Source organism: Pteropus medius, unplaced genomic scaffold, assembly GCF_902729225.1.
Source record: "Pteropus medius unplaced genomic scaffold, Ma_sr-lr_union100, whole genome shotgun sequence".
In the NCBI taxonomy this organism is placed as follows: domain Eukaryota; kingdom Metazoa; phylum Chordata; class Mammalia; order Chiroptera; family Pteropodidae; genus Pteropus; species Pteropus medius.
In genome coordinates this window covers 5,025,688-5,051,876 of record NW_024348533.1, presented here as the reverse complement: position 1 = coordinate 5,051,876, position 26,189 = coordinate 5,025,688, and the positions used below count along the sequence as shown (strand labels likewise).

The following is a 26,189-nucleotide window of genomic DNA, read 5'->3' as shown; positions in this document are numbered from 1 at the left end:
CCTGTTAAACTCTTTTGTTTGAATAACATGAAGCATGGAGCCCATTTCCCTTTGAACATGTGTGGGAGAAATTTGCAATTTTTAGTTCTGGCTGTGTCAGCCAAATCATTTGAAAGATCCCCAAATAGCACAGTGACAGTGCAAGAGCATTTAAAGGGTCACAAACAAAACAGACCAAACCAACACTGGAATCCGGGTATGAGTGCCTGAATATAACAGAGCCACGTGCTGTTCCCTCGATTAGGGTATACCTTCAAAAATATCCATAATAAAAAAGTTTTGGCAAAAATGGAGCCAGGTCTCAGTGGCCTGAGAACCTTTTGGGCCTGGCGCCATGTGCGGGCTGCCAGGCACAGCAAGGGCATGGTGCTTCCGGGGCGGGGGAGCGAGGGCGGGGACGGGGCTGCCTGCAACCAGGCAGAGCGGTCCTCCAGGAGGGACTTACGCGTCCTATACAGGATGGGGATCTGTTCTGTGGAGAGCTTGTGTTCGCTCCGCACTCCAATGAGCAGGGGGCTGCCTCTCCTGCAGGGACAAGAGGGAATGGGTTGGCCATAGCCTCGACACCCAGGACGGGGCCAGGTGTCGTCTGGGCACTCAGGATCGGTCCCCACATTTAGCCCTCTCCCTGAGGCAAAGTGTCCTGTTGAGGTCTCATGTGATGAACTCTTTGGCCACAGGAAGATGCTCCCAAGGCTTAGAGCAGGGACCAACAGGCTGGCATGAGCATCCCAGCTCGCTTCTGTGGTGCCACCCCCTGAGCAGTGAGTCCCCACATGGGGCTGGCATCACAGAGGCTGAGTCCCTGTTAGGCCTTGGCAGGAACTGGGGTCTCCACCTGCCTCTGATCCCATCTCTGATGTGGATGGGCCTCTTTCACCTAGCTCAGGTGTTCTCCAGCTTTGGGGGGCATTCAGCTGACTGGCCTTGGGTTTGCTCGACTTTGTGGGCCACTTAAAGCGTTGGCACCTCTGAGGCCACGTTTCAAATCTCCCACCTGCAAAAGGTAGCTCCATTATAAAGGAAACAGTGATCTTCAGAAGGCAAAGCCTTGGGTGATTCCTGTAGCTGAAAGAGCAAGGGCCCCTAACTCAGGTCTCCTGTCCCTGCCCCACCCGACCCGGGTCAGCCACCAGCCCAGAAGGCAGTCTTCGGTAAAGTGCTTTACGATACTTCCTCCTGGTTTGCAACTTCTGCAGCTGTATATAAGATATTATTCCATGATTTTAGTGGCATCCTGCCTCCAAAACCTAATTCTCTGCTCATTCTTATAAACTACAGCATGCGAACCAAATTCACAATGAGTGTGCAGCGTAATAAGCAGTTCACTTTTGTAAGTCACTCACTCAAGACCTACGATTCTCAGCCAGACTCCAGACGGCAACAGGTCCAGTTCTGATAGTTTTGAGAAAACACACGCCTTTCCGCCCCTACATGTTAACTTGTTAATATAAAGAAAGCACTGAGACTATATAAATAAGACCATTTAAGAGCACTGTCTCAAACACATTAATTAGAATACAATGGGGTAATATTTTACCTTAACCGGTTTCTCGCTAACTTAGATTAATGAACTCATGAATGACTTATTAAGTCAGCCTGAGTCCAGCCCACATATACCTATTTAGTCTGTTAACCTGACTCAATACAGGCACTAAATATTTCTTCATCAATAAGAGACCTTGTTTTCTAGTAGTGTTGACTTGTTTGGATCCTACTCTGATTTCTCCAAGTTGGGGGACAAAGTCTGTGTCTTTGAAGAAGGTACTCTGAGCACCTTGAATATTTTGGACAATCTTTTATCATTTTTAAAGCAAATCAGAGACATAGTTTTGGTCTTTATAATAATGACAGTGAGAAAGTACCATGGTCATCTAAATTTCTTGGCGAATGTCTTCCCCAAATTTTTATAGATTGAGATCTGCGGCTTCTCCAGACTTTGTGACATGTAATGCTCTCAATACATCCCAGAGATTGTCCTGCAGTTTTAGAGCCATTAGTTATAGACAATTTAGAAAAAGAAAGCTTTATTGCTTCTTTACACTGTCTTCTGCATTCATTTAAGATAGTAGTATCATAAAATCAGATTTTAAAAAGGGGTTCTAAATTTAATAGGGACCACTGGTATTACATAATTATATAATTTAAAGGAATTTAATTCCAAATGATAAATTAGTTCCTGATAAATTAAGTCATAACATATTCATATCATGTCCTGCCTAGATACTTTAACAGTCTGCAAGAGAGAGTGCCTCCCCACCTCTGGCCCGTCTTCTAGGTCCATGGGTGCATTCTCTATGGTTCCCTAGTGCCTTCAGAATGAAGCCTGCACCCCACGGGGCATCTGAGAACCTGCAGGGCTGGACCTCGTTCCCACTCCTTACCAGCCCTCAAGGTTCAAGGGATGGTGTCCCTGTGACCTGTTCACCACTGTCTCCCTAGCCTGGCACACAGCAGTGTCAATAAGCACACGCTGAGACTAAAAGAGCCTCAAGTATCACCAATGTCCCCTCCGCCCGCATCCTGGCCTAACCGTAGGTATCTGAAGTGCCACACTTGCTCTGGGCCCCTTGCCCACGCTGGTCCCTCTACCTGCCTCCCCCAAGCTGACACCTGTTTTCCACCGGGTCCCCAGTGTACTGCCTCCCACTCCAAGCCCCATCACAGAGCATCACCATCTCTGCCCTGCTCTGTCCTCCTGCACACATGTCCAGTCTTTAAGGGCAGGACCAGGTCTGGTGTTACTAGGTCCCCAGGGCCACAAGCAGCATAAATGCTCAACAAATATTAGTTGGATGAATGGGCAGATGGACAGTTGGATGGATGGGGATGAATGGACAGATGAATGGATGGGTGGATAAATGGATGGATGGAGGGATGGATGGATGGAGGGATGCATGGCTGATGGATGGATGGAGTGAGCATTTATTTATATTGAAGGGATGGACATTTATTTATTTGGATGGATGATGATGAGTGAACAGTATTTGACTGATGGACAGGTAGGTGATAAATGGGCTGGATGGATGGATGGAGCTATTTACTTGGACAACAGGTGATGAAGGGAGATGGATGGATGGATGGATGGATGGACGATGGACAGATGACAGACAGATGGATGGGTGGACAATCAACCCATCTAAATATAAAATAACAAGATGGCACTCACACACCTGGTTTTGTGATTCTATAATGCTGAGGACCCTGGAGGGCTCTAACAGAGGGATATGTAGGCTGAAGCCACCCTCTTGGCTGATTCCTGGGACGCCCCTGCCATGAAGGTGATGAAGCTTAAGCTCTGGGCCTCTGAAGCCTCTTCTTTACTGGATTCAAATCAATGTTCATTTTTGTTCATAATTTTGCATGCTTTTACTAAAGAGAATCCCTGAAATTATATAGGCTGCAAGCCCCATGAAAGCTGGATCTGCCCTTGTTATATTTAATTTGAATTTGTTGTCAACCTCTAAAAATCTGGAAATTTCAAATAAAAATCCAACTCTTTGGTTTCTCTTTAAAAAAATCAGAAGCTCTGGCCAAAGAGATGGTGGTGTACGTTCTCTGTGGCCAAGCCACAGTTGTCCCTTAGAGCAAGTACCTTCCAGTTTTCTAGAGGCCCTACAGCCCCTTGGGCCTCAAGCTAAGTGATTTTGTTTTAGTTACTTGCTATTGGAAATGTCAATGCATTTGCCTCACCTTGTGGCAACAGCTTCTCCTGGATAGTGGATGCTCTTGAAAACCAATGCAAATGCACCTTCCTGAAAACACAGGGCGAAGAGTGAGAAATGACTGGCTTTGGCTAAGCAAGGCCACTGCAGCCCAGCCTGCCACCCCGGATGGGTCTCCCTGGGCCTCTCTTCGCTGTGAGCGCTCCTGGGTCATGCTAGTAATGCTTGCTCCAGGCACTGAAGGTAGGACAGCTGGTGCAGGGTGACGTCAGGAGGGGAAAGCAAAGTAGACGGGACCACGCTGAAGTACCAAAGACCAGACCTTGAGGATTTCACCGTGAGCATCTACAGCTGCCTAAGTCCATGAGGAACGATTTCCAACTCTGCGATGAACCGGGTAGACTGGTACATTAGAATGGGAGCCAGGTGAGGACCAGGGACAGGGCCTCTGAGGACAGTAGCTACTCAGGGGGCAACTGTGGGGATCAAAGGGGCTAATCCACGACCTGCGCTTAGCTCAACACATATGAAAGCCTGAGTTCAAATCTTGGCTCTGCTCTTTAATTGGGCAACACTATAGCCTTCTCTGTGCCTTGTTTTCCTCATGGTGAATGGAAATGAGAACAGTAGTCCTACTTTGTACGGCTTCTGTGAGCCGATGCATTTTAAATGCTTAGAACAGTGCCTGCCATATAGGGAGGCCAGTAAATAGAAGCATGAGTTATTATTGTAATTATTATTATTTCTATGGCAATGATTCAGTTTTCTCTGTGCCTCAGCTTTTGGTTTGTGCAAACCAGAGCTGGAATCCAAATGCTCCCTCTGTTTAAATCCTTGGTGCATAACACTCTCTCCTCTGCTCTGACTATCCTGTATTGATTTCCCACGATGCTAGTAGACTCAGGTTACGTATGACCAGTTATTAATCAAGATTTCCATGTGAAATCCCCCCAGGTTTGGAACCCTGGGCAGACATAAGGCCCCATAGCCAGTGCCTCTATGGCCAGTTTGCCAACTCAGTCACACAGCCAGAGGGACCCAGAGTCAGCATCCCCAGGCCTCTAAGGGCCTTTCACACTGCCCTAAACAGGTGCTTTCAGGCAGACACCGAGCAGCCTGTTTACTCTGGTGGTTTTTTTGACAATGAAGTAGAACTGAATAGAATATGCTTCTCATTCTCAGCCAGAAAGAGCTGTGTTGCTTCAGGTAAGAGAAGTTGCTGAAGTTTAAAAGTGCCATCACTGGGGAGGTAGTTCCGAAGTTTAAAATTACAAATGGAAGAGAAGAAGTCCTGTGCTACAAAGCCAAGTTGGCTAACGTGCATTAGGCTGTACATTACTTATGGGCCAGACTCTTATTAGAAATATGTCCTCTAAATTATGATCCCCTAGGTGGGAGTCACAGAGCAAAGGGTTCAACAGCAGACTTTTTAAAGACAACTCTGAAAACACTAGAGAGAGCCTCTGACGGCTTGTGTTCTGGAGTCTAGGCCTTAAACACTGTCTCCAGGCTGCCTCTGTCTTGGACAAGCAGCTTGGATAATTGTCCAAGGTGGGGCCTCTCTTGGACAATCCCCCCAGCGAGTGCCCCTTTGTGGGGATTTTGTTCCGTGGGTCCAGCCCTCTGGGACACCATGAATCTCTCTCCTAGATCATTCCCTTCGGCTCACAGACCTGATCTGATGTCTCCTATCTCCAAATCTCACTGTTCCCTCGGGAACGGCAACCCTCTTGCCCCATTTGGCCATATCTTCGCACCCTTCCTCTCCCTTCAAACTTCTCCATGATCTACACTTGTTCCCTTTACTTCCTCTGCCTTCCTTCCATCCACTCGGGAAGGATATGGGGCCTTTTCATCCATAGGATGAATAACTGCTTCACTGAAATAGGATGAAATGTTACAATCTGAAGTCTCCAACATCGGGCAAACACAGCTTGGGTATGAAACTAACAGCACACACAACTCAATTGAAAAGATGACAATGTGAACTGCCACAACCAAGGTCCTGTGTGCAACCTGCAGTCGTAAGAAGCCACAGATTAGAAGGCCAATCACAAATTCAGAGGTGTTAAAATGAGGCAAGGCACGTCTATTTTCACTTTACCACCAAAATCTCAGAACTTCTCCCAGTTTTACAAGGATGTAACATCTTATGGCCAGATGTTGTAGATGAGCCAACTTGAATCCTCAGGTACTTTACACAAATTTCCTAATAAATGCTTATGAAAAAGGAAGGGATGACTTAAACAGGTGGGACTTGTCACTCACCAATTGCTGAATGACCCTCTCGACCAGTGTGGAAAATGTGATGTCCTCGATCTCTCTGTTGTCAAACACGTATTTGATCAGCTTGGCAATGGTCTCTGTGTCTGTTTCTGACTCAAACTCATAGCCTTTGCTTTCCTGGAATGTTTGGTTGGACACAGAGTGTCAGATAAGGGTCCTTGCGTAATGCCGGCCTGCCCTGCTCCCTCTCCTCCCTTATGACTTGCCCTTAGAGTGACTTAAGGCGAGAACAAGGAAAACGGGAAAGAGATGAGAAATGTTTTCCAGAATCACACAGCACAACGCGGCTGAGTCATTCCAGTTTTCCCCGAGATCATCCCACCTCAGAAGCTCGTCCTTGCCGTGAATCTGGACATTGCAAAATAACGGCAGTTAAAGTGATCAAATAGGTTGAGTCAAATCCACCCACATCCCAGCCAACACCACAACCTTTTCATCCTTTCAATCCTCGCCATCTGCATTCCCACCCCACATTCCATTTGGTGTACGAATTGATAATTTAGTGCAGGCACTTTAATAAAAGAAAGCTGATGTTCTTTTGACTCTGCGAATCTGTAGCTACCCTTGTGAACATGAATGCCCTACTAGCTCCTCCAGCAAGACCCTGGGGAGACGGGTGAGCTGGGGCTGAGGTTCATGTCCAATGTGGGGACGTGGCCAAGAGTGGTTCTCACTCTGTTTCCAGAGGGAAATGAGCTGGTTATAAAGTTTCTAGGGAAGATCAATAATACTTGACTTAGTTGTTACTCAGGAGAAGTAGCTTACCAGAAATTTCCTCAGGTCTTTGTAATTTGTGATGATTCCATTGTGGATGACAACGAATTCTGGAAGAAAAGTTTAGTCAAAAGAAAAATGTTATGAAGAAGTGATGTTCAAATCAGATTTGAAGGGAAATGATTCAATAGCTGGATATTCTGCAAAGTCTGCTCCTATAGGGATGTATGTTAAGCAGACTTCATTTGCAGTGATGAAAACTGATGTGTGCCATGAATACACTTTTTAATTAAAATTTCTCTTTCAATAAAAAGCGTCCACCAACCTGACCATGCACATAGCTCTGACTTGTGGTCTACAGTGTCACCAAATGAGCTCTGCAATTTATGTCAAACGAGGACAATTAACCCTTCGTTATCCAGAAACTATTTCGGGCATCCCGAACTGGTTCAAAATGGTCACAAACTAGCAGTCCACACATGCGCATCTCTTCGACCACATTGTATTGTAAAAAGATTTGAGCTGAAAAAAATTTTGAGTTTTCACTCAGAAATCTTGCTTTACTTAGCGTCTGTCCTCCCTGGGCTCCCCCACAGTCCTGCATGGCCCCAAGCACTTCTGTTTGCCCTGCCTGCCTGTCACCATACCTCCACTTCCCCTTCCCTCATGCTGCTTTCCATGCAGGTGGGACAGTGGAAGGGTGAAGCAGTCGCCTCAGTCATCACTGCACATTCTCAATAAATAGCTGAGGGAAAGGTCTAAGGCCAGCCCAAGAGCATTTCTGGCACGTAACCCCTTTTCCCACCTCAGCCTAAATAATGGAACAACTATCATTCTTGAGATTAAATAATTCTACCGTAATATGTCTAGATGCTGGGGGTTCTTCATGAATACTATTAGTCAGTGAACCTTTGGGTCTCCAAGTCGAGTTTTTCTTCAGTCCAGGACAGATTTCTCCCAGTACAGCTTTTAAAATTTCTCCTTTATTTGTCTTATTTTTTACCATAATTTCGTCTACATACATTTTTACAACATATTGTTTACTTTTGTGAGGTCACAGAAAAAATGAGAGGGCTCGAATGAGGAAAGTCATTTTCGGCAGGTGTGCTAGCCCAGCTCACCTCTGCCAAAGCTTTATATATATTTACTGTTCCATTTGTTCTGATGTATCTTGGGGACACTGGTATCTGCCTGTTGGACTTCTTTTACCTGTCTCCATAATCGTTCTCTTCTCCAATGGTTTTCATATTTACTGTGACGGTATTTCTTAAATTATTTTCTTAACCCTGTCATATTTTCTTTTTTCTCAGTCTATTGTCTTCTCACCATTAATTTGTTTCTTAGAATCCGCATTTTGTGAAAATGCCTTTGTGGAATTGTCATATATCATGTCATTCCTGGGTGTATCTTCCTTCAAAATATGCTTGCCAATGAGTTGCTAAGAGGTTTTACAAATCTTATCTTATGTCTCATGTTGTTTCGTTGTCAGTTGCTCATCCTGAGTCAGGGCAGGCATTTCCAAGTTTGGGTGTGGGGGGGATCTCCTCAGAGCCTCCCGCTTTGAGGACACAGAATCATCGTCTGCACTGAAGGAAGTGTTTGCCTCATCACCTGGGAGGCAGAGGGCTGTGTCTGGGGTGGCAACCTCTCAGGGCACATGGTATTGGTACAGTGTTTCCTTAGCCAGCACTACTGCTCCAGGGACCAGCCTCTACGTCTGGCTGGATGCATGTTCTAGGTCTCCAGCACCACAGGGTCTGCTGTGCCCCTCCTGGGTGTGGGGTGCCCCAGTAATGGGTTACCCTATACGGTCCAGATCCAGAGAACAGTCTCCAGCAAAAACCTCACTGAGACTCTGAAAACACGAACGCATAGGTAGCCTGGCCCCTGTAAGACCTCCAGCTACTCTGCTGAGAGGGATGCATGGGGCTCTCTTTCTGGTCTCCAGAGGAGTGCTTCCCTTCCAAGTCTGGCAGGATGAGCTGCCTTGGGGGAACCGCAGTATCCACAGGGGATGAGGACACTGAGCAGGGAGGTGCCACTCTCTCCTGAGGCCCGACTTCCAGGAGGATTAACTTCAGCTGAGTGTCTGATAATAAGCATCCCACACTCATCTGTGTATCTGATTCTTACTGTAATACGGAGCTTGGCAAGAACCTGCACTATGCCGGGGGATGTCTCTGAGTAGGGGTCCCAGCTGACTCCAGGGATCATTCTTTCTGCTGGACACGCTCTCCCATCACGTCCAGCTGTGAGTCTTTGAGGCTCCTGACCTGACCAGGCCCATCCCAGAGTAGGGACCCAATAGGGGGTCCAGAATACGTCTCAGGCCTTTGCCTATCCTGGAGCCCTGGGAAGAGTCAAGGATTATGACCTCTCTCCATCTCACATCTTACTGGGTCCCATTGCAGGAGGCCCCGACGGCCCTGGGACTGACCACAGAGCACCCGAGAGCTGCCACTGGGAGCCTGAGGCCTACCAGTCCTCCCTGATGAGAGAGGGTGTGACAACACTTGGGAGAACCACAACATAGGAAATTGTTCTGAGTGGCCAGGTAGGTGATGTGGACCCACGAGCTGGGGTTGGCACGAGGAGGGAGTTGAGAGAACTGGACTCACCAAAGAGGGCCTGGTACTCCTGCAACTGCCGTGAGCAGTGGCCGTGTCCCTGCTCTGAGACCTTGGCCCGCTGTCTGTCAGTAGAACTAGGAGGTATCATACCTTTCGGTTTGTCAAGGGATGCCAGAAGTCTGGACTTTTACACACAATCATTCTCATTTTTTACAAATGCAAAGCGAGCCAAGTCAAAGGCTCTGCTGCAGGGAGGAAAGCTTGGGCTGCCAGCTGTTGGCCTTGCTTCTCCAATCTCAAGCCTTCAGCTTGCAGTAGGCACCTCGGACTTCACTAACCAAAGTCAGCTCTGCCACCCATGCCTAGGACACTAGCTTCAGGGCCAGAGGTGGGTTTATCTATATGAGAATGGAATCCCATCCTTTCCTCAAGCACCTCACTATCCTGAACACTTTAGTCCCTTGTTTTAGAACAATGCCTAGGCTCTTCACCCTATCATGCCACCAAATCCCCTCAGGCTGGGTCCCAAAAAGCCAGCAGCATTTTCAGGAAGTGCCATCATTTTCTTGTGGACGCCTGGGGGTCAGCGTCACTCAGGAGCCAGCTGAGTCTGCCTCCAGTCTGGGGTCAGTGCCACCAGTTCAGATCCTCAGGGAACACAGGGCAGCTGAGAAGCCCATTGGCAGTGGACGTGGATCAACCTAACACAGGTCAGGGCCACGTAGAACCATTGGGACAGGGAGCAAGTCCACACTACGTACCGTTGCCTTTGTCTGAGCGCTGCGGGTGGCTGTTGACAACACTGGGGACCCCATGGGTGGCCCAGCGCGTGTGGGCAATGCCAAAGTGGGTCTCAAACTCCACCTCTAAGTCCATGCTGTCTTGTTCTAGATAAAAGAAAAATCCATTTGCAGCACTTTCAAAATAAGCATTGACACAGTACTGATATGGCAGGGTGGCATCGCTACACAGAGACACATCAGGTATGTCAACAGCACATCCCATCAGGGACTGCAGAGGGCCTCACGCCCTCCTGGGGTCTCTGCCAGACTCCTGCTGCTGCTTTCTTAGTATTTAATCAGTAATCTAACTCACTTAACTGAAATAAGCTTACTTCAAAAAGAAAATTATATATCACTGCTTACAAGCGGAAAAGCAGTCTCATTTGCCAGGAAAATTTCAAAACTAAATACATAAGTACTAAATATTTTTTAAAACGTTTCTTCATGTACCACCACCTAAAACAAACCATCCCACAGTCTGGGAAACACAGTTTTACAATATGGGCTTAACCTTCCTTGTATTTATCCACGCTCAAACAAGTTAACATTTTCAGTTTCAAATACCATTGGAATAAAAGATTTCCAACCAACCATGCTGTGTTTGTTGCTCTGACATGGTGTGTTTTGCACTTACTGTAAAGTTCTTCATCGAGAGCCTTGACATTTCCCCTTTTCTTGACCAGCTGGATATGTCTTTCCTTGACTTCATTATTATTTCCATCGATTGCCACCCCTGCAGGTAAACACGACCTTCTGTATTGGAATTTAAGGTTTGTCTCACACGCTGTTACAGGGTACCACCCAGGGCAAGGGCTGCACGAACTGTCAAATTTTTATTCTTATTCCCCAGGCTTGCTGCCTAGTTGATTTGGAAAGAGGAGGCTGTAACTGTGGCAAAGCCGGAAGGCCAGCAGGGAACGTGTGCCTGGACCCAGGGCCGTCACCGTGCAAGCCCTGGGGAGCTGCAGAGAGAGGCACTACCATACTGGCCGCTGAGGAGCTGGGCACACTTAAGGGCATTGATCTTGCCCTGAGCTTTGCATCCTGCTACTTTAGCTGGTACCCAACCAGCATCAGTATTCCCCCATCTTTCACCTGACTCGCTTTCTGCTAAGCATGGAGAGGGATGTAAACTGATCTGGCTCTCTCTGCCTCCTAAGATGGCTTGATTAAAAATGGGAAACAGACTAAATATCCACTAGGATAGAGGAGTGAATTCTGAGACAGCCACCCAGTGGAGGATGTGCAGCCACTTAAGAAAATCTTTAGGAGTGTAGAATAATGGAAAAGGCTAAGATAAGTGAAAAAAAAAGAACATAAAAGTATAAAATTGTAAAATTCCATAAAAACAAAAAATATCTCTGCAGGATACCTTCACCCATCTACCCCTCATCCCAGACAATCCCAACAGTGACCAGAAGAGAGACAGAGATACAGATGGGGCCACTTTGGATGCAGCTTTCTTTTACCCTTGTTTCTTCTTTTGACTTTAAATTCTAGAGTTTTCAAATGTAACGAACAAGCATTACATTTCTATGGGGGAAGCCTGCAGGGCTTACCTGCCGAGTCATAGCCTCTGTATTCTAGCCGCTGCAGGCCCTTGATGAGGGTTTCAAAAATCTCCTTCCTGGTCCGGGGTACTCTGTAGTTCATGTAGGCGAAGATTCCTGTTAACAGAGGGGGACACAGTGCTTTATAAAACACTGGGTTTGTGGTCCGAAGAACACAATCTGGACACATGGGCATGGTGGCACCACAGGAGGGGGCCCAGGCTGTATGTAGAGGAAGAGCCATACTCCTTTCCTGCTTCTGGAAGGGCAGCCCTTCCCTTTGAAAAAAGACTCATGCAGCATGTGAAGAACACCTGCACACTCCTTGGCGTTGCAATTACACATGCTTGTAGGACACGAGGCTTTTGCTGCAGCAACGTTGATGACAGTAAAGATCAGCAAAACGACCCAGCCACCCACGGACACCTAGAAGTCCCCGCCTATGTGGGATCCTTGACTGGCACAGAACATGCCTGGGAAGAATCACATGGCGGTCATGGCAGCCTCCTGCAGCAGGTGGGAACGGGCTCTGTGGCCATTGCTCACTTCACACTCTGCCCTGCTACTTGGATCAATAAACGCTACTTTACGACAGCAAGAGCAAAACCATCTCTTGGCCTCTAGAGAACACTTATCTTCAGGGGAGGCACACGAGCCAAGAAGATTTTGTTTGGCTTCATTTTCTGGATTTATATTACTAAATAACATTTTCCTCAATAGGAAGTAACAGTTGTCATGCCAGTTCTTTCCAAACTCCTCCACTCCCCTGCTTGAGACCACGGGCCCTTGGTCTGTATCTGTCTTGCCTTGCGAGTCCCCCATCCGCTCATCCCTCTGTTCTTTCATCCTCCCTTGCCTCCTCAGAGCTCCGCTCCCACCTCCCAGGGCAGGCTTGTCCAGGCCCCTGCTCTTCCATCCGCAGGGCCGCCCCAGTGCTCTTCCATCCTGTGACGTCTCTGTACCCTGGCAGGCTAGTGCTCCTATCTCTAGATGTCTCACTATATATTAGCACACAGTCCTTGTTCAATTTGTGGAACACAGTGACCCTGAATCTATATTAATCAGAGAAGTCATAGTATGGATCATGGAAAAGTTACTGGGCTTCAGGCATATTCACAGTAACTCATCTTTCTGAGGGTGCATGGTGTGCCAGGCCTTGGACTAAGCACATCCACACATGGTTCAATCAAAGCTCACAGCAGGTTTAGGGTTAAGAGAAGGTTTATTTCCCCGATTTTATTTTTTTTATTTAATTTTTTGTTTTCTCAACATTTTCCTGGGATAACAGAAAAATCTAACTAGGATTAAAAATTTGCCAGATATCTGCACTCCCATGTTCATTGCAGCGTTATTCACAGTAGCCAAGACATGGAAGCAATCTCCGTGTCCACTGATGGATGAATGAATAAAGAAAATGTGGTCCATATACACAATGGAATGGTATTCAGCCATAAAAAGAAGGAAATGCTGCAATTTGTGACAATTTGTGCAATGTATAGACCTTGAGAGTATTCTGCTAAGTGAAACAAGTCAAACAGAGAAAGACAGACACTGTATGACCTCACTTAAATGTGGACTGTAAAAAAATAACCAAACCCATAAATAACAGAGATCAGACTGGTGATTGCCAGAAGCTGTACACTTTAAACTTATACAATGTTATGTCAATTATATCTCAATAAAACTGGAAAATATTTTGCCAGAGATGAACCCCAGAGAGGATAACTTGCCTGATATCTGGGGAAGTGAGCACAATTATATGCAAAATCTGTAATATCTCTGGTTGCTAAGTAGATTTCAGTCAATATGGTATACCTGAATGAATGATTAAATTTCAATTAAATGAATGCTGTAGTTTAAGCAGCAAGTTGGGTCACATGAATAATGAACTTGCTAAAACTCACGTAGGTACAGTCAAAAATGGGCGACAATTCAAGAGTGCTAAAATATTTTGCATTCTTTATGTACTGTACATTATTGTACACAGGATCTATTTTCACTCACATCTTAGGGTACAGAATTTATATTTAAAAACATGCACAGTGTGTTTTACCAGCAGTAACAGACATTTTCTGTTAAAAATGGCCAAGGGTAATTTTGACATCTTGCTATTTTTGCCTTCCTGGCTGATGAGTTCAGGTGAGGTGCCGCGTGTAAGGGCTGGGTGTGTGGTTCAGGCGTTACCCCACCGAAGGCGCCCACCACGCACCTCAGGACGTCACCTTACCCTACACTTCAAATCTGAACATCCTGAGCATGGGATGGAGTGTCACCTTACGCGTAAAAAAAATAGTAATTATCTTTTAATGTAAACATTTAAAAATGTTAACAGCTTTATTGGGATAAGGTCATGTACCATACTAGCCTTCCGTTTACAGGGCACACTGCAATGGTTTTAGTATATTCAGAGTTGTACAACCATCTCCACCATCTATGTTTAGGTGAAACTTTTCATAATATTGATTTTTCTGCAGAAATTCAGAAAGTGCCCACAGGAGGGACATGCTCAAATTGTAGTCGCTTGTAAAGACCACCTAGCTATGGGTGGCAGTTATGTGAAGGAGGGAGCAATTCAGGTCATTTTTGGAGCCTTTTAAGCTATGAAACTTTGCTGGCCTCCTGGAAATCGTCCAATGATTGATTATACCTGCACCTCACAAAGGGGAACTGACTGGCATTGCAGATGGCACAAAGGCCCATACACCAACTCTGGAAAGGCTTTAAATCTGATTAAATTTCAATTAAATGAATGCTGTAGTTTAAGCAGCAAGTTGGGTCACATGAATAATGAACTTGCTAAAACTCACGAAGGTACAGTCAAAAAATAGGTGACAATTCAAGAGTGCTAAAATATTTTGCATTCTTATGTACTGTACATTACTGTACACAGGATCTATTTTCACAAGAGGGCTCTATGGCACTGCTCTGCAGCCCTCCCTCTGGGCAACACTTCACTCTGAACTCATTCATGTCAGGCACGTACGTTCTTCAAGGGGGCTCTGGATCTTGGATCCACCACAGCCTCCTTGGTGGGGGTGAGGGCTGCCCCCAGAGACAACTCCCTCACTCCCCGTGGGTGGGACCATTTAAAGTGTCCTTGTCCTCATCCGCAGAACCACCAGCTGTAACCACACCCAGCCTGGAGGCTCAGCGGCCACCAGAGCACAGTTGGGGAGATTACTGTGGTGAGGGGGGCTGCCAGGGACTGGTTTTCAAGGTCTTTACACAAGAAGGCATAAACCTAATTTGCAACACAAACTCTCTTGCAGGCCAACATTTCTGCAGTAAATCCTTTCATTAGCTAAGGACTATCTCTCTCCCCTCACTGCCAATCCTCTTGGCTGGACTATCCCTGCACTCTATTGTGATGAAGTGACTGAAACAGCCCTTACACCGCACTCTTGCTGTTTTTAAAAAATAATGAACCAGAATAAAGTTGCTTTCTCGGGATTTTCTTGTGCTATTCGCATCAGAATTCTCTGCTGAAACCTCTTCCCTCCATATACTAAGAACTACGATGAGAATCCATTTTTTACCTATGAGATCAGTGAAGATCGATTTGACAGTAAGTGAGAGTTTAAATTTGTGCACCCTCTTTGGAAGGCAATTTGGCAGTCTCTCAAAATGAAGAGGTACACATCTGTTGACCAGAGCTGTTGGACTGACTTCTCCGACTGTCTCTGACATATCTCTGTAGAGATGCATGTGTGCTGTTTTTGCTACTCAGAGCTGTTTTTGGTGGCTGAAGACTAGGGCAGTCTGATGCTTGGCAGGGACCAGGTAAGTGACAACACAGTCACACACAGGGTCATTGTGGAGCCACAGGCAGGCAGCCCTCCATAAGATTGAGGTGAAACTGTCAGCTCTCTTGGAAGACAAGCTACCTGTCTAAGATGTGTCAAGGAGAAATTGCAGACTGCAGAATGAGTGAATTATTTAGGGCATACCGAATTTCTGGAAGGGTACCCAAGATGCAGGGCCAGTGGTTGCCTCCAAGGAGGGTGCTGGATGGAGGGCAGAAACCTCCTCTCCACTGTGTGTGGTCTTTATACAGTCAGGATATTTGAGCTCGTGCCTGTATATATTGGTTTAGCAAGTGCTACTATATGAATTAGAGAGTGAGGGGCACAGGCTTGTCATCCAGTCCAAACTGACTTCATTGACTTCACCATGGCTGCCCAACCCCGCTCACCTGGAGGAAGGACAGCCATACAAAGGGAAAAAGCACAGTCTGAGAACATCTTCCAGTGCCTAAAAGGATGGGTTCAGGGTTGTCCCACCGGAGGACCTCCTCCCTCGGGTTCACCCATCTATGACAGCAAGAAGCACAGAGGGTGGCAGCTGATGCCTGTAACCTGTGCCAAATACCGCTTTCCAATGCTAGCTCACCTCTGCTTTCTGTGTGGCCTGGAGCAAGTCACTGAAACCCCGTGGAGCCGGGCCAAGGCAGCACCTCCCTCCTGGGGCTGTTGTGAGAACTCTCAGAGCCTTTGCAAAGCCCAAAGCGGACCAGGAACTTCCCCTCCTGGGAGTGTGAGGCACAAACACTGGTTTGTGGGGGCACATGGTAAACCCTGGAGAAATGTTCATGCACTAAAATCCAGGGGAAAACAGAACTATTTACCATTTTTAATTATGGGCTTTCTACTTGGGAAAATGATGGTTAAACCAAATGGGTGATTTGGCTGCAGCTTAATCAAGATTTAACTCATCCACAAAACATTTCTCTTGCCCATGAGGGCCTCATCACTGTGCTGAGTGTTTCAAGGTGCTGGGATGGCCCATTAGTGGGCCTTGTAGGGTGGGTCCAGAGAGGACACCATGCCCAGGGATCTTTCAACCCCTTAGGAGATTTGCAAGCAATGGGGCTGGGGGCTGAGAAGTGGGACAGGGCAGAGCTCCTGAGCTGGATCTGTGCAAAGGTGGCTCCAACTCATTCCGCAGTGTCAGCCGACAGGTCACCCACTCACTCAGTGTAATGCAGGCCTTCCCCACTCTCTCTTTTTAAAAAGCCACAGGACTCTCTTTATTTCCTACATAGCACTTGCTTCCTTGTCTTTTGTCTGACTCTCCAGTGGATTGTAACCTTCATGAGGATGGAACCACATCTGTCTGTTTATCTATCTTATTCATCACTGTCCTCCAGCCCCTAGCCCAGAGCCCAGCACGTTTTAGGTGCTCAGTAACTATGCGATGGAGGAATGAATGCATGAATAAATAAATGGATAAGGGGTGATCAGAGAAGGTGGCCTGAGACAGACACATCCAGCCACGCACAGTGGGTCTGCTCTCTGGGACCTCAGAGTGAGCATGAGACAGAAAGGCTGAGGAGGTGGGTAGGGCTGAACCTGGGTCCGTGAGAGCCACCCCTTTCACAAAGGCAGTGTGGCACTGCCAGTGTCCAGGGATCACCCCAAGGTTTATGTCCCCACACTATTCCCACCCCCACCCTCACGTACTGTGATGGTCCCAGGACTGGAGTGAAGATACCTTCAGGATTAATCCCAGAACCTCAGAACCCGAGAACTCTGCTTAGGAGTGGAAGCACAGAGTAAACCATCACCACCACCATGTATAGGGACTCCCATGTGCCAATACTTCCAGAACCTTACCTCGTCTGATCTTCACCATGCCCTGTGACAAGGCTGAGCTCCCAGTGACAGACAAGGCATACATGGCTCCAAGGCCAAAGACTTGAGTCAGGTCTGTCTGAATGCAAGGTGCCCATCACTGCTGCCCCCACCAAATCAGCATAATACCTGTCTTAGAATCCTACCCCAAGGGTGAGGCACAGAGGGGATCTGGCCTGTGGGAAGGTGCCCACCTGGCTTCTAGGGACAGACTTCTGAACTCATTAGCATAGCTTCCTCTGGGAGCTCCTCCAGCACAGGACACTGCTGCTTCTGACTCTACCCTTCTCTTCTCATCCAGGCCCCTCCCCACAGGGCCAGCAACCACAGCAAGGCTGGCTCCCATTACATCCCTCCAAGGGCACCGCAACCTCCAAGTGATACATAATGACAATGATGGAATCGGGAGCTTGCCAAGCCAGAAGAAGGCATGCTGGACTCCTGGAATCTTCTCTACAACCCCTGCAGTGCTCAGGGTGCTGGATGGGGGAGGGGTTGTCTGGGGCCTGGAGGTCATTGAGGGAGGAGGTCACCTTTACCTGGGGCAGGCCGGGGTCCACATCCCAAGTCTGTGGCTGTAGTTTTGGAAAAAACTTTCCATCTCTCTGAGCACTGACTCCGTAATGAAGCCTTGTCCATGCTGTGAGTGAGTGTGGACAGTCCCAGGTAGCGATCAGTTTCAGCCTGTACCACACATAGTGTAGGGCCCCACTGTAGGAGCTACGTCAGAACCTAGCCAGGTGGGGACTGGCCCCAGACTGAGGTCGTTCTTCCTGCCACCATCCAATACTTCTCAGAATTGAAGGGTCTGAACTTTTTAGTCCATGCACTGAGTCTAATTAGATACTAAGTCCCAAATTGGGTTAGTCCCTGCCCGATGGAGGATATGGCTAGTTGGATTTCTGCTTTGTAAAATTCCTGAGCGTATGTGTGTCTCTGTGTGTGTGTGTGCATATGAGTGTGAAATGCGTATATGTGAGTGCGTGTGCGTGTGTGTGGCAGGCTGCGAGAGGTGGTGCAGTCTACTCTTCTGGGTGAGACCCCCAGGAAGGGGGAGCCACTGGGCCAAGGGCAAGGACTAAGGAGGAGGCTGTGGGCATCCTGGATGTCCAGTCCTCACTCGTGTTGACTGTGGAATGCCACTTTCTTCACGAAGTGGGAACAACAATTCCTGCCTTCTCCTCTCAAAGTGAGAGCAAAGCTGAAGGTGCCCAGGAAGCAGGAAACTGAGGTTGCAGAGCGGGGGTTTCACAGACAGGCAGAGGGAACACAGGCCTGGCTGAGGGTCAGGACGAGTTTGGCCCCTCTGGGGATAGCCTTATGCTGCCTCGAGCCCCACTGGGATTCCAGGCATTAAAGTTACCACCCCACCAGAATCCCTGAGATAAGAGGAGACTGCTTCCATCAGTAAACGTGGGCCAGGCATTTCTATTTTTAATAGAAAAGTTCCTGGTGTCCTTGCCAGGTTAGGTAGGATCTTACCAAGAGCAAAGGGGAAGCAACATATACTCTAAATGGCACTAAAAAAACTTTTAAGAAAAAAACAGGAGTCTTGTTTAAACTATTTAAAAAGCCAAATTTTTTTTTTTTACTTCCTTTGCAAAAGAAAGATGATCAGATTAACTTGCTTAATTGTTTCTTCACTAAATCTTCAGAATTTTCTCCCAAGAGTGTTTGTAGCCTCAAGTTAATCTCCCTTTGTGAGGGAATTTTACTAAATATAAAAATACTCCTTCAATTTAAAAGCAATGTTTACTAATGCTATATCGCAAAATTTCCAGAGGGTTTCTCAGAAGTTGGGAAACCCCTGATGAGTAAGAGGGACCACGGAGGAATGGCATGATGACGGACAGGAGGGACCACGGAGGAATGGCATGATGACGGACAGGAGGTGTGGGAAAGGTAGCGTGGGAAGGGTTGTGTCCCATCCGGCTGGCTGGCCCACAAAAGCTTCACTCCAAGAGCGCCCACATGATTCCCATAATCTGGGTGCTGGTGTGAGGGAGCTGCTAGGACTGGCCCCCAGGGGCCAACTGTGCACTTCTCCAACTCCATGCTCAGGGACCTCACACTGATGACTTGAAATGAGCCATAGTGGCATTTATCCGCACATCACTGAGTCGTGGGCTCTGTTTCTCGAGGCTCTTGTGGCTTAAAGAGGTAACAAGATAAGTAATCTGATCCCAGCGTCTGTGCTCCATCAACTCCTGCCTAATCCCTCCTGAGACATCCATCCACCAATGGAACTGTTACAGGGAGGAAAGGAGTATCAAATATGACAGGATCCTGAGAGCTGGAGGAAGTCTGGGACGAAAAGGTGAGCTCTCCTTGGAGTTATGGTGTCTCCCTGGGCTGCTGTTTGCTCAGCTGAGCCCAGAGGCCAGCCTCTTGAACACCTGACACACTCCCTCAAAGACCACTGTGTAAGCAAACAGCCTGTGTGTGTGTTGGGGCCCCTCTTGATTCTGGGCAACAAAACCAGAGAGATGGGTGGGAAGGATGTGCACAGATCTGAAGGGCAAGACGCAGGGAATATCGTATTAATATGATAGAGCAGCTGACTTTTAGAGAAACTGAAAACTATTTGGTCCAACTGGCTATGTGCATGACAGGGTGTTTAGCGGATACCTACGTTCACCTTCTGACTCTGGTGGACCCAGTCATCCAGTGCCAGACCCAGGGGCCGATGCTGGTAGCCCTCTGGTCAACATCCTTGTGGCCACAGCTTGAGCATCTGGCATTGGCCACACTGGGCCATTCTTGAGGAAGGTGCCTAAAAGGAAAAGCTGACCATAGCAGGATTATTGATGGCCTCCAAAGATATTAGTTCTACTGGCTAGACTCTCTATGGAATTCTTATATGGAAAAGAGTCTTTATAAATGTGATTAAGTTTAGGATCTTAAGATGGGAGATTATCATGAATTATCTGGGTGGGCCCTAAGTGCAATCATGGACATCCTTCCAAGGAGGAGGTTCGACATGGCGGGGGAGGAGGTGATGTGACCACAGAGGCAGAGACTGGGGTGAGCAGCCACAAGCCAAAGAAAGCTGGCAGCCACCAGCAGCTGGAAGAGGCAAGGAACAGATCTTGCCTGAGGGCCTCTGGTGGAAGTGAGGCCCTTCCAACACCTTGATTTTGGTCTAGTAAACTGATTTCTGAACTTATAGTCTCCAGATCTGGGAGAGAATAAATTTATGTTGCTTTAAACCAGTGAGTTTGTGGTAATTTGTTACAGCAGCCAGAGGAAACTAGCACACTAACCAAGACAAAAAAATGGTGAATTCAAGGTCGGGGCTTCGCCTTCTGGCAAAAGATAAGAATCCTCCCATTTGCAGTATCCGAGTCTTTCCTCTCTTCCCTTATCAGGGAAGAGGAAGGAAGAGTTAAGAATTCATAGATAGGAAGTGCAATCCTTTTAGTCAAATCCCCTGCATGCATGGCCCATGCTGCCACACCCTAGCATATGACGTGCCCTCAGCCTGCACATCTCTCATCCCCTTCTCTCTGCAGAGCACATACTTGAGGCCAGGCCCTTGTGGCACTGTCCCAGGTACCCCTGTCTCTGCCTAGGCAAGTCAGTGCTCCCTGCCTCCACTGCACTGGGGTCCCAAGCTCAGACTGCATGGGAGCCAACAGGTAACATCAGTGAGTGAGCTGGGCAAGGGCTGGGAGAACTGGGGAGCCTGCACCCATCATCCTGGGGGCCACTGTGCACTATTCAGAAATATGGACTCAGGGTTGCTCCTCTCTGAATTTCTTTAAGAGAAGATGAAAATCCCATCTACTTATTTGACATCTCTCTAGTTTTGTAATTCGGTAACTAACTTAAAGAATGAAGTTTAAACCTTGTGCACCAGAGAGATGTCTGGTGTGGCATGGGGCTGCCAGGCTGCAGCTTGTGTCCACAGTTGGCCCTCTGTAATGGCATTTATTGCAAGAGTTACCCCATCCCTGGTCAGTGACCCACCTCTAGAGTGCTCCTTCAGCTCCCTGCCCCTTCCCCAGGGCGGGGTGGGGGGGTGGTCATGTGCATGTAGCCCCAAGGCCTGGGAAACAGGGTTCTCTCCGTGAGCAGCAGTTCACTACTGGCTGAGTGAGGAAGGAAGCAGGGAGACATATAGTGACCTATCTATTGGCAGAAAGTCAGCGAAATGCCAGCAACTCTCAGATATCAACAAAACCACCCCTGAGTATTGACGTGTCAGCCAATCTCTCACTGCTGAAGCTTTGAAGATCATCGGCTTTGTGTGTGGGACCAACTGGTACTGGGTCCAGCTTTCTGTGGGAGAAGTAGCAAAGACAAGGGAGAGCCACAGCCAGTCTGAGCATGGTCATCAGCACCTGACAAGGAACTGCTGTTGTGTACCCTCTGCTGACCCCTGCAGGGGGGTGGAGGGTGGGGTCATTCAGGAGTGGCAGATCTCGGCAGGGCCACAGTCAGCCCAGAGAAAGGATATCAAACAACTCCTGCTCTGACAGGTGTGCACAGACCTCTCTGGGCCTCAGTTTCCCCAGATGTAAATGAAGAGGGTGAGTGGCTCATTCTAGGAGCATCTTCGCAGCCTCTGCTGTACCCTCGTACCAAATGTACCATCATTTCTTTAACAGTTTTTCTGTAAAATTGACTATATTTTCGAAAACTTAAATGACTTCATTACAGAACAACCGTAAAAGGAAGACCAGTATCACTTGTCATACATACACAGACCATCATCCAAAAACCAGCCCACTATGTTCAAGTCCAGCCGGCCACTGCTGTAAGCTCTGAGCTGGGAGAGTCCTCTGTCAAAGCCAGGCTTGGCAAGCCTCAGAGAGATGGAAAACACACATGAGCACCCAGGTGACACTTTCTCCTGGCTATTTAAAAGGAAATCATTTTCCAGGTCAGGACTTCCACGGTGGCTCCCTGACTTCCCTGAGGGCTGCAGGCTGGGGTGTGCTGGTAGGCACCTTCACCTGGAACACAAGGAGTTCCAACCCACAGCTCATCCTTTCCCAGGGGGACAAAACATGTGCAGCCCTTTCAGAAAGCAGAACAAAACTTGTGATTTTGAGAGTTAGGGAACATAGAGCCCCGCCTTGCTCTCAGGCTCAGAAAGACATGGAGAAAGCTGGATGCGAGTAGGAAGCAGGAGGGAAGGCCAGGGTGTTATGGGGGCGGAAGGGTATCAGAAGAGAAAGGAGGGAAGCTGCTGGGGCTGGAGGGCGGACCCTCCTAGTGAGAGGGCCTTGGTGCACTGGTCTGGCTCTAAGGCCACCAGTTAACCAAAGGCCTTGAATGCCAGCCACACTGAGGGGTTTGGAACCCAAAGGGCTTCTGGTCACATTGCCACCTTTGCCTCATCTTTCTCCCCTGAATTGCTCACAGGCAGCCCTACGCATTGCAAACGATGCTAGTAGTCCTGAGGTCAATTCTGAGGGTTCAGGAATTGAAAATGGTGCCTGCTCAGCCTGGCGCAGGCTCCACCCCAAAGCCTGCTCCTTGGTCAGTCATTCCTTTTTTACTTTTTTTGGGAGAGCCTGGCCTCGGAAACAAGGCCCCGTACAGACTTTGGCCCAGGGCTCACCGCTGGCACACCCCACTCCACAGCCCTCAGCGAAGTCAGACAGAAGCCTTTCATGGCTTCAAAAGTTCCACCAGGTCCTCCAGCCACAGGAGGCTGGAATGGGTAACTGAATCCTACTCAAAAAGGCACAGTGACCTTTTGTCCCAGCAGAAGTTCCCAACTCTTTCCCCAGCAGGCGGAGGCGGCCCAGCCGGGAGAGTAAGGAATTGCAGATGTGCGCGGCGGGCTGCAGTCGCCCTCCCCACAGCCGCGCTACCTCGCGGGACAGCGCCAGGTAGCCGTGGTATTCCGGACGCCCGGCTCCGGGGCTCTCCGTCCTGGACTCCCCCTCCCAGCTTCCACCCCAGCCTCGGCGGTCATTGCTGCCTCTTCCCTGCGCCTCGTCCAGAGGTCGTTGCAGCAACGAGGCGGCAACACGGAATCAAGACTTCTAAGGACAAGGGGTTCGTGCTAGGACCCAAGCGCAAGGGGCTGCTTCCAAGGCTGCCGGGAGGGCCCAGGTGGGGTCCACTCTCCTCGATGGGTGCGGGGCTCTGAGAGCAGGTTTGGGCACTCCGCGCCCGGGATGCGCGTGGCCGCCTTTGTGGGCGACTAGGGGCAAGAGGAGAAAAGCGCCCTCACTGGACAGGGGGAGCGGACACCACTGTATTACAAGGTCCAGCAGTGGGACAGGATCAGCTCCCTCCCCTGTGTGGACTGGGCCAAGTCGCACTCACCAAGTCCGACTCTGAGGTTGGGCACTCCCTTCCCCCCTTTACCCTGGGACATCTACTAGGGACCAGGACTAATCGACGCCCCAAAGCCGCGCCGCTTCCCGGTCCCTGGCGCCTGGCTCTCAGGCCCAGGCGCCGAAGGGTTGGGACGTCGGGACCTGCGGCCGCCACTGAGGAGAGTACCGCGGACGGGGGGCAGGCGGGTGCCACACTCACCGCACATGGTGGCCGCTGCTCGCGCCCTTCGCGTCTTCGGGCTTCTACACGCAGTGGACACTCTACACTCCGCGGGCCCCTGGCGTTCCTGGGATCCGACTCCCGCCGCTCGCCCGGGGGCCCTTATAGTTCGGAGCCCTCCGCCAGGGGCGGGGCAGGGGCGGGGCCTCCTCTGCTTGTTCCCTATTGGCCCGCGGTTGTCGTGACAACGGCAGAACTGGGCCCCCGGGAGTCAGCAAAGGGGGCAAGAGGCTGCAGACCCGGCCTCGACCGCTGCGGGGCGCGGGACGTTGGGCAGGGGCCGGATTTCTCTCTGCTTGTTTCCCCGTCTGTGAAAAGGGGTGACAATGAAACAGAGGTCCGGGTCGCGGTGAAGATTAAGACCGTCTGTGTAAGGCACAGAGCTCGTTGTCGGGCATGACACGCGAGTTCTGGTGTGCCCCGCCCCGCCCCGCCGCGAGCCAGATTCCTCTCAGGGCACCGGAGACGTGGCACACGATGGCTTTCAATCCGGTCCATGCCCTATGAGGAGAGAACTCCAGCGCCTGATTGACAGATAAGAAAACGGAGGCTCCCTGAACATGAGGAGGAAGTGGGTGGAGGAGGCGGTGACAGAATTCGAACCCGGGCTTTACTGCAGAACCAGAACTCGGAGCCAGGCTGAGGGGACCCAGGAAGCCGCCCCTCCCCAGCGGCGCAGGCCGCGCTAGCCTCCGCACAGCTGCCCCGCGCGCGCGCGCCAGAGGCACCTCCGCCCCAGGGCCCAGAGCCCGAATCAGGCCCGATGTGACTCACCGAGGCCGGAGCTCCCCGCCCTGGTTCCCGGCCGTCCTCTCCCCTCCCCACTGCGCTCCGGGCCTCAGTCTCCCGTGGGAGGTCACGAGAACTGGCCCAACATTTGCGTACTTTGAAGCCATCTGGTGTTTTTTACTCTACTTAAAAAAAAATCGTGAAATTCTAAACAGATCCTCAGGGTCACGTTAGAGAACTAAACGACGTTTTTATGTCTTGTCTAGAACGTTTCCTGATGTAATCTCTCTCTAGCTTCCTTGGCCTTGGCTGTGCAGGCTCTGGGGAGGGGAGGTGTCTATTGTACTCATTTGCCTGTTGAGGAAACTGAGTCTCAGTGACAGTAAGGAGGGATTTTGGTTTGAATCATCCTGCTGGAGCCTTGCAGAGCTGGTTCAGTAGCTTCCACATTCAGGGTCACTCTCATCCCTGAGCAGCTGCTTCCTGCCTGTCCTGGTGATAGGGACTTAATGGTGAGTAGGGACAGATCCATCCTGAGCCCTCCTGGCACTTTCGAATGATGAGAGACAGACACTACTCCATTGTCACACAGACCCAGATAATTCCATATGAGATACAGGGAGAGGGTGGGCCACGCTGATCTGGAGGGTGCCAGGCTCTGCCAGGACTGGGCTGGGGTGGAGGCTGGTTGCAGGTCAGTGTAGAGACCTAGCAGTAGCCAGAAGAACAGAAGAACAGGCATGTATTAAGGTCCTGTGGCTGAGGGCTGGAAATGGAGTCTACAGGTCAGGCCGTTCTGCCCCAGACCGGCCTCTACCCTCTGTGACTGAGGTGAGGACAGAATGATGTCAGCAAGCCCTCTGCTAGCACCCAGGTACCAGGAGCCCTGGGATTCTAACAGGGTCCAGATCTGTTCTCCACTCTTCCTACTGGGGAGTGGCATGAATGCTAGGAACCCTGTGGAAATGTCTGCAGCTGCTACTGGTCCAGCATCCCCCTGCTATGGGAATGAACCCCTGGGAGTCACTTGAGAGGACAGCGACCACATAGCCACTAGATCTCCCTGATATTCTGATAGAGGAAACCAGCAGAAAAGACGAGCTTGTCCACTGCCTGGCAGCACAACTGGCTGCAAGATAGAGTGATGATGCTGGGGACCTTCTTGTCACCTTTGGAGTGGGGTGGGGAAAGGCTGTCTGAGAGTGAAGCAATCCAGAGCAAAGTGGATCTACAGATGGAGAAAGACATTTTCGGAGGCCTTGGATTTAGCTGCATCTGAAGCCAGCATCTAGTCTTGAACTTCTCAGTTAAATTACTGGCTTTGCTTGAGGCACTCTGAAGTGACTTTTGTCATTAGCAACCAAATAGAGTCCTGACTCCTTCAACCTGCCAGAGCTATGTTATGAGATCCAGGGAGGTAGTTAAGCAGCTCGTGGCTCCGGCCCCTAGGTCGTGCTGCTGCAGCCCCTTCCTGCCCTTGACCTTGTCAGGGACCTGTCCAGGTGCACCCCAAGCAGCCTCATGGCATTTGGTGAGATTAAGCAGTCTGCCGAAGGTCACATAGCTGGGAAGCTGGGGTCTGGTCTGGACAGGAGGCCAGGCTTGGTTCCTCCCAGGAGAAGGAGGATGTGAGACCAGGCATAGATGCCTCCCAAGCTTGGCCTCACTCTTGTGCTTCCAGCAGGGTGAACACCTGGAGCCAGAGGCCCACAGGACCTGGTGGACCCTACGCCTGCTTTCAGTG

At 49.3% G+C, this 26,189-nt stretch overlaps 1 protein-coding gene across 1 annotated transcript in view; it reads right to left on the bottom strand.

Annotated features, from left to right (window-relative positions):
- GFPT2 (glutamine--fructose-6-phosphate transaminase 2) overlaps positions 1 to 23,853 on the bottom strand; it is a 41,442-nt gene extending 17,589 nt beyond the window's left edge. Inside the window, exons 1-8 of the mRNA XM_039880221.1 lie at positions 23,696 to 23,853; positions 11,577 to 11,684; positions 10,652 to 10,750; positions 9,997 to 10,122; positions 6,717 to 6,775; positions 5,934 to 6,068; positions 3,694 to 3,755; positions 446 to 525 (exon numbers count right to left, since the gene is read on the bottom strand). Coding sequence (XP_039736155.1) covers positions 446 to 525; positions 3,694 to 3,755; positions 5,934 to 6,068; positions 6,717 to 6,775; positions 9,997 to 10,122; positions 10,652 to 10,750; positions 11,577 to 11,684; positions 23,696 to 23,702 — 676 coding nt within the window. The 5' untranslated portion in view covers positions 23,703 to 23,853. The remainder of the gene's footprint in view (positions 1 to 445; positions 526 to 3,693; positions 3,756 to 5,933; positions 6,069 to 6,716; positions 6,776 to 9,996; positions 10,123 to 10,651; positions 10,751 to 11,576; positions 11,685 to 23,695) is intronic.
- Between the last annotated feature and the right edge of the window lie 2,336 nt (positions 23,854 to 26,189).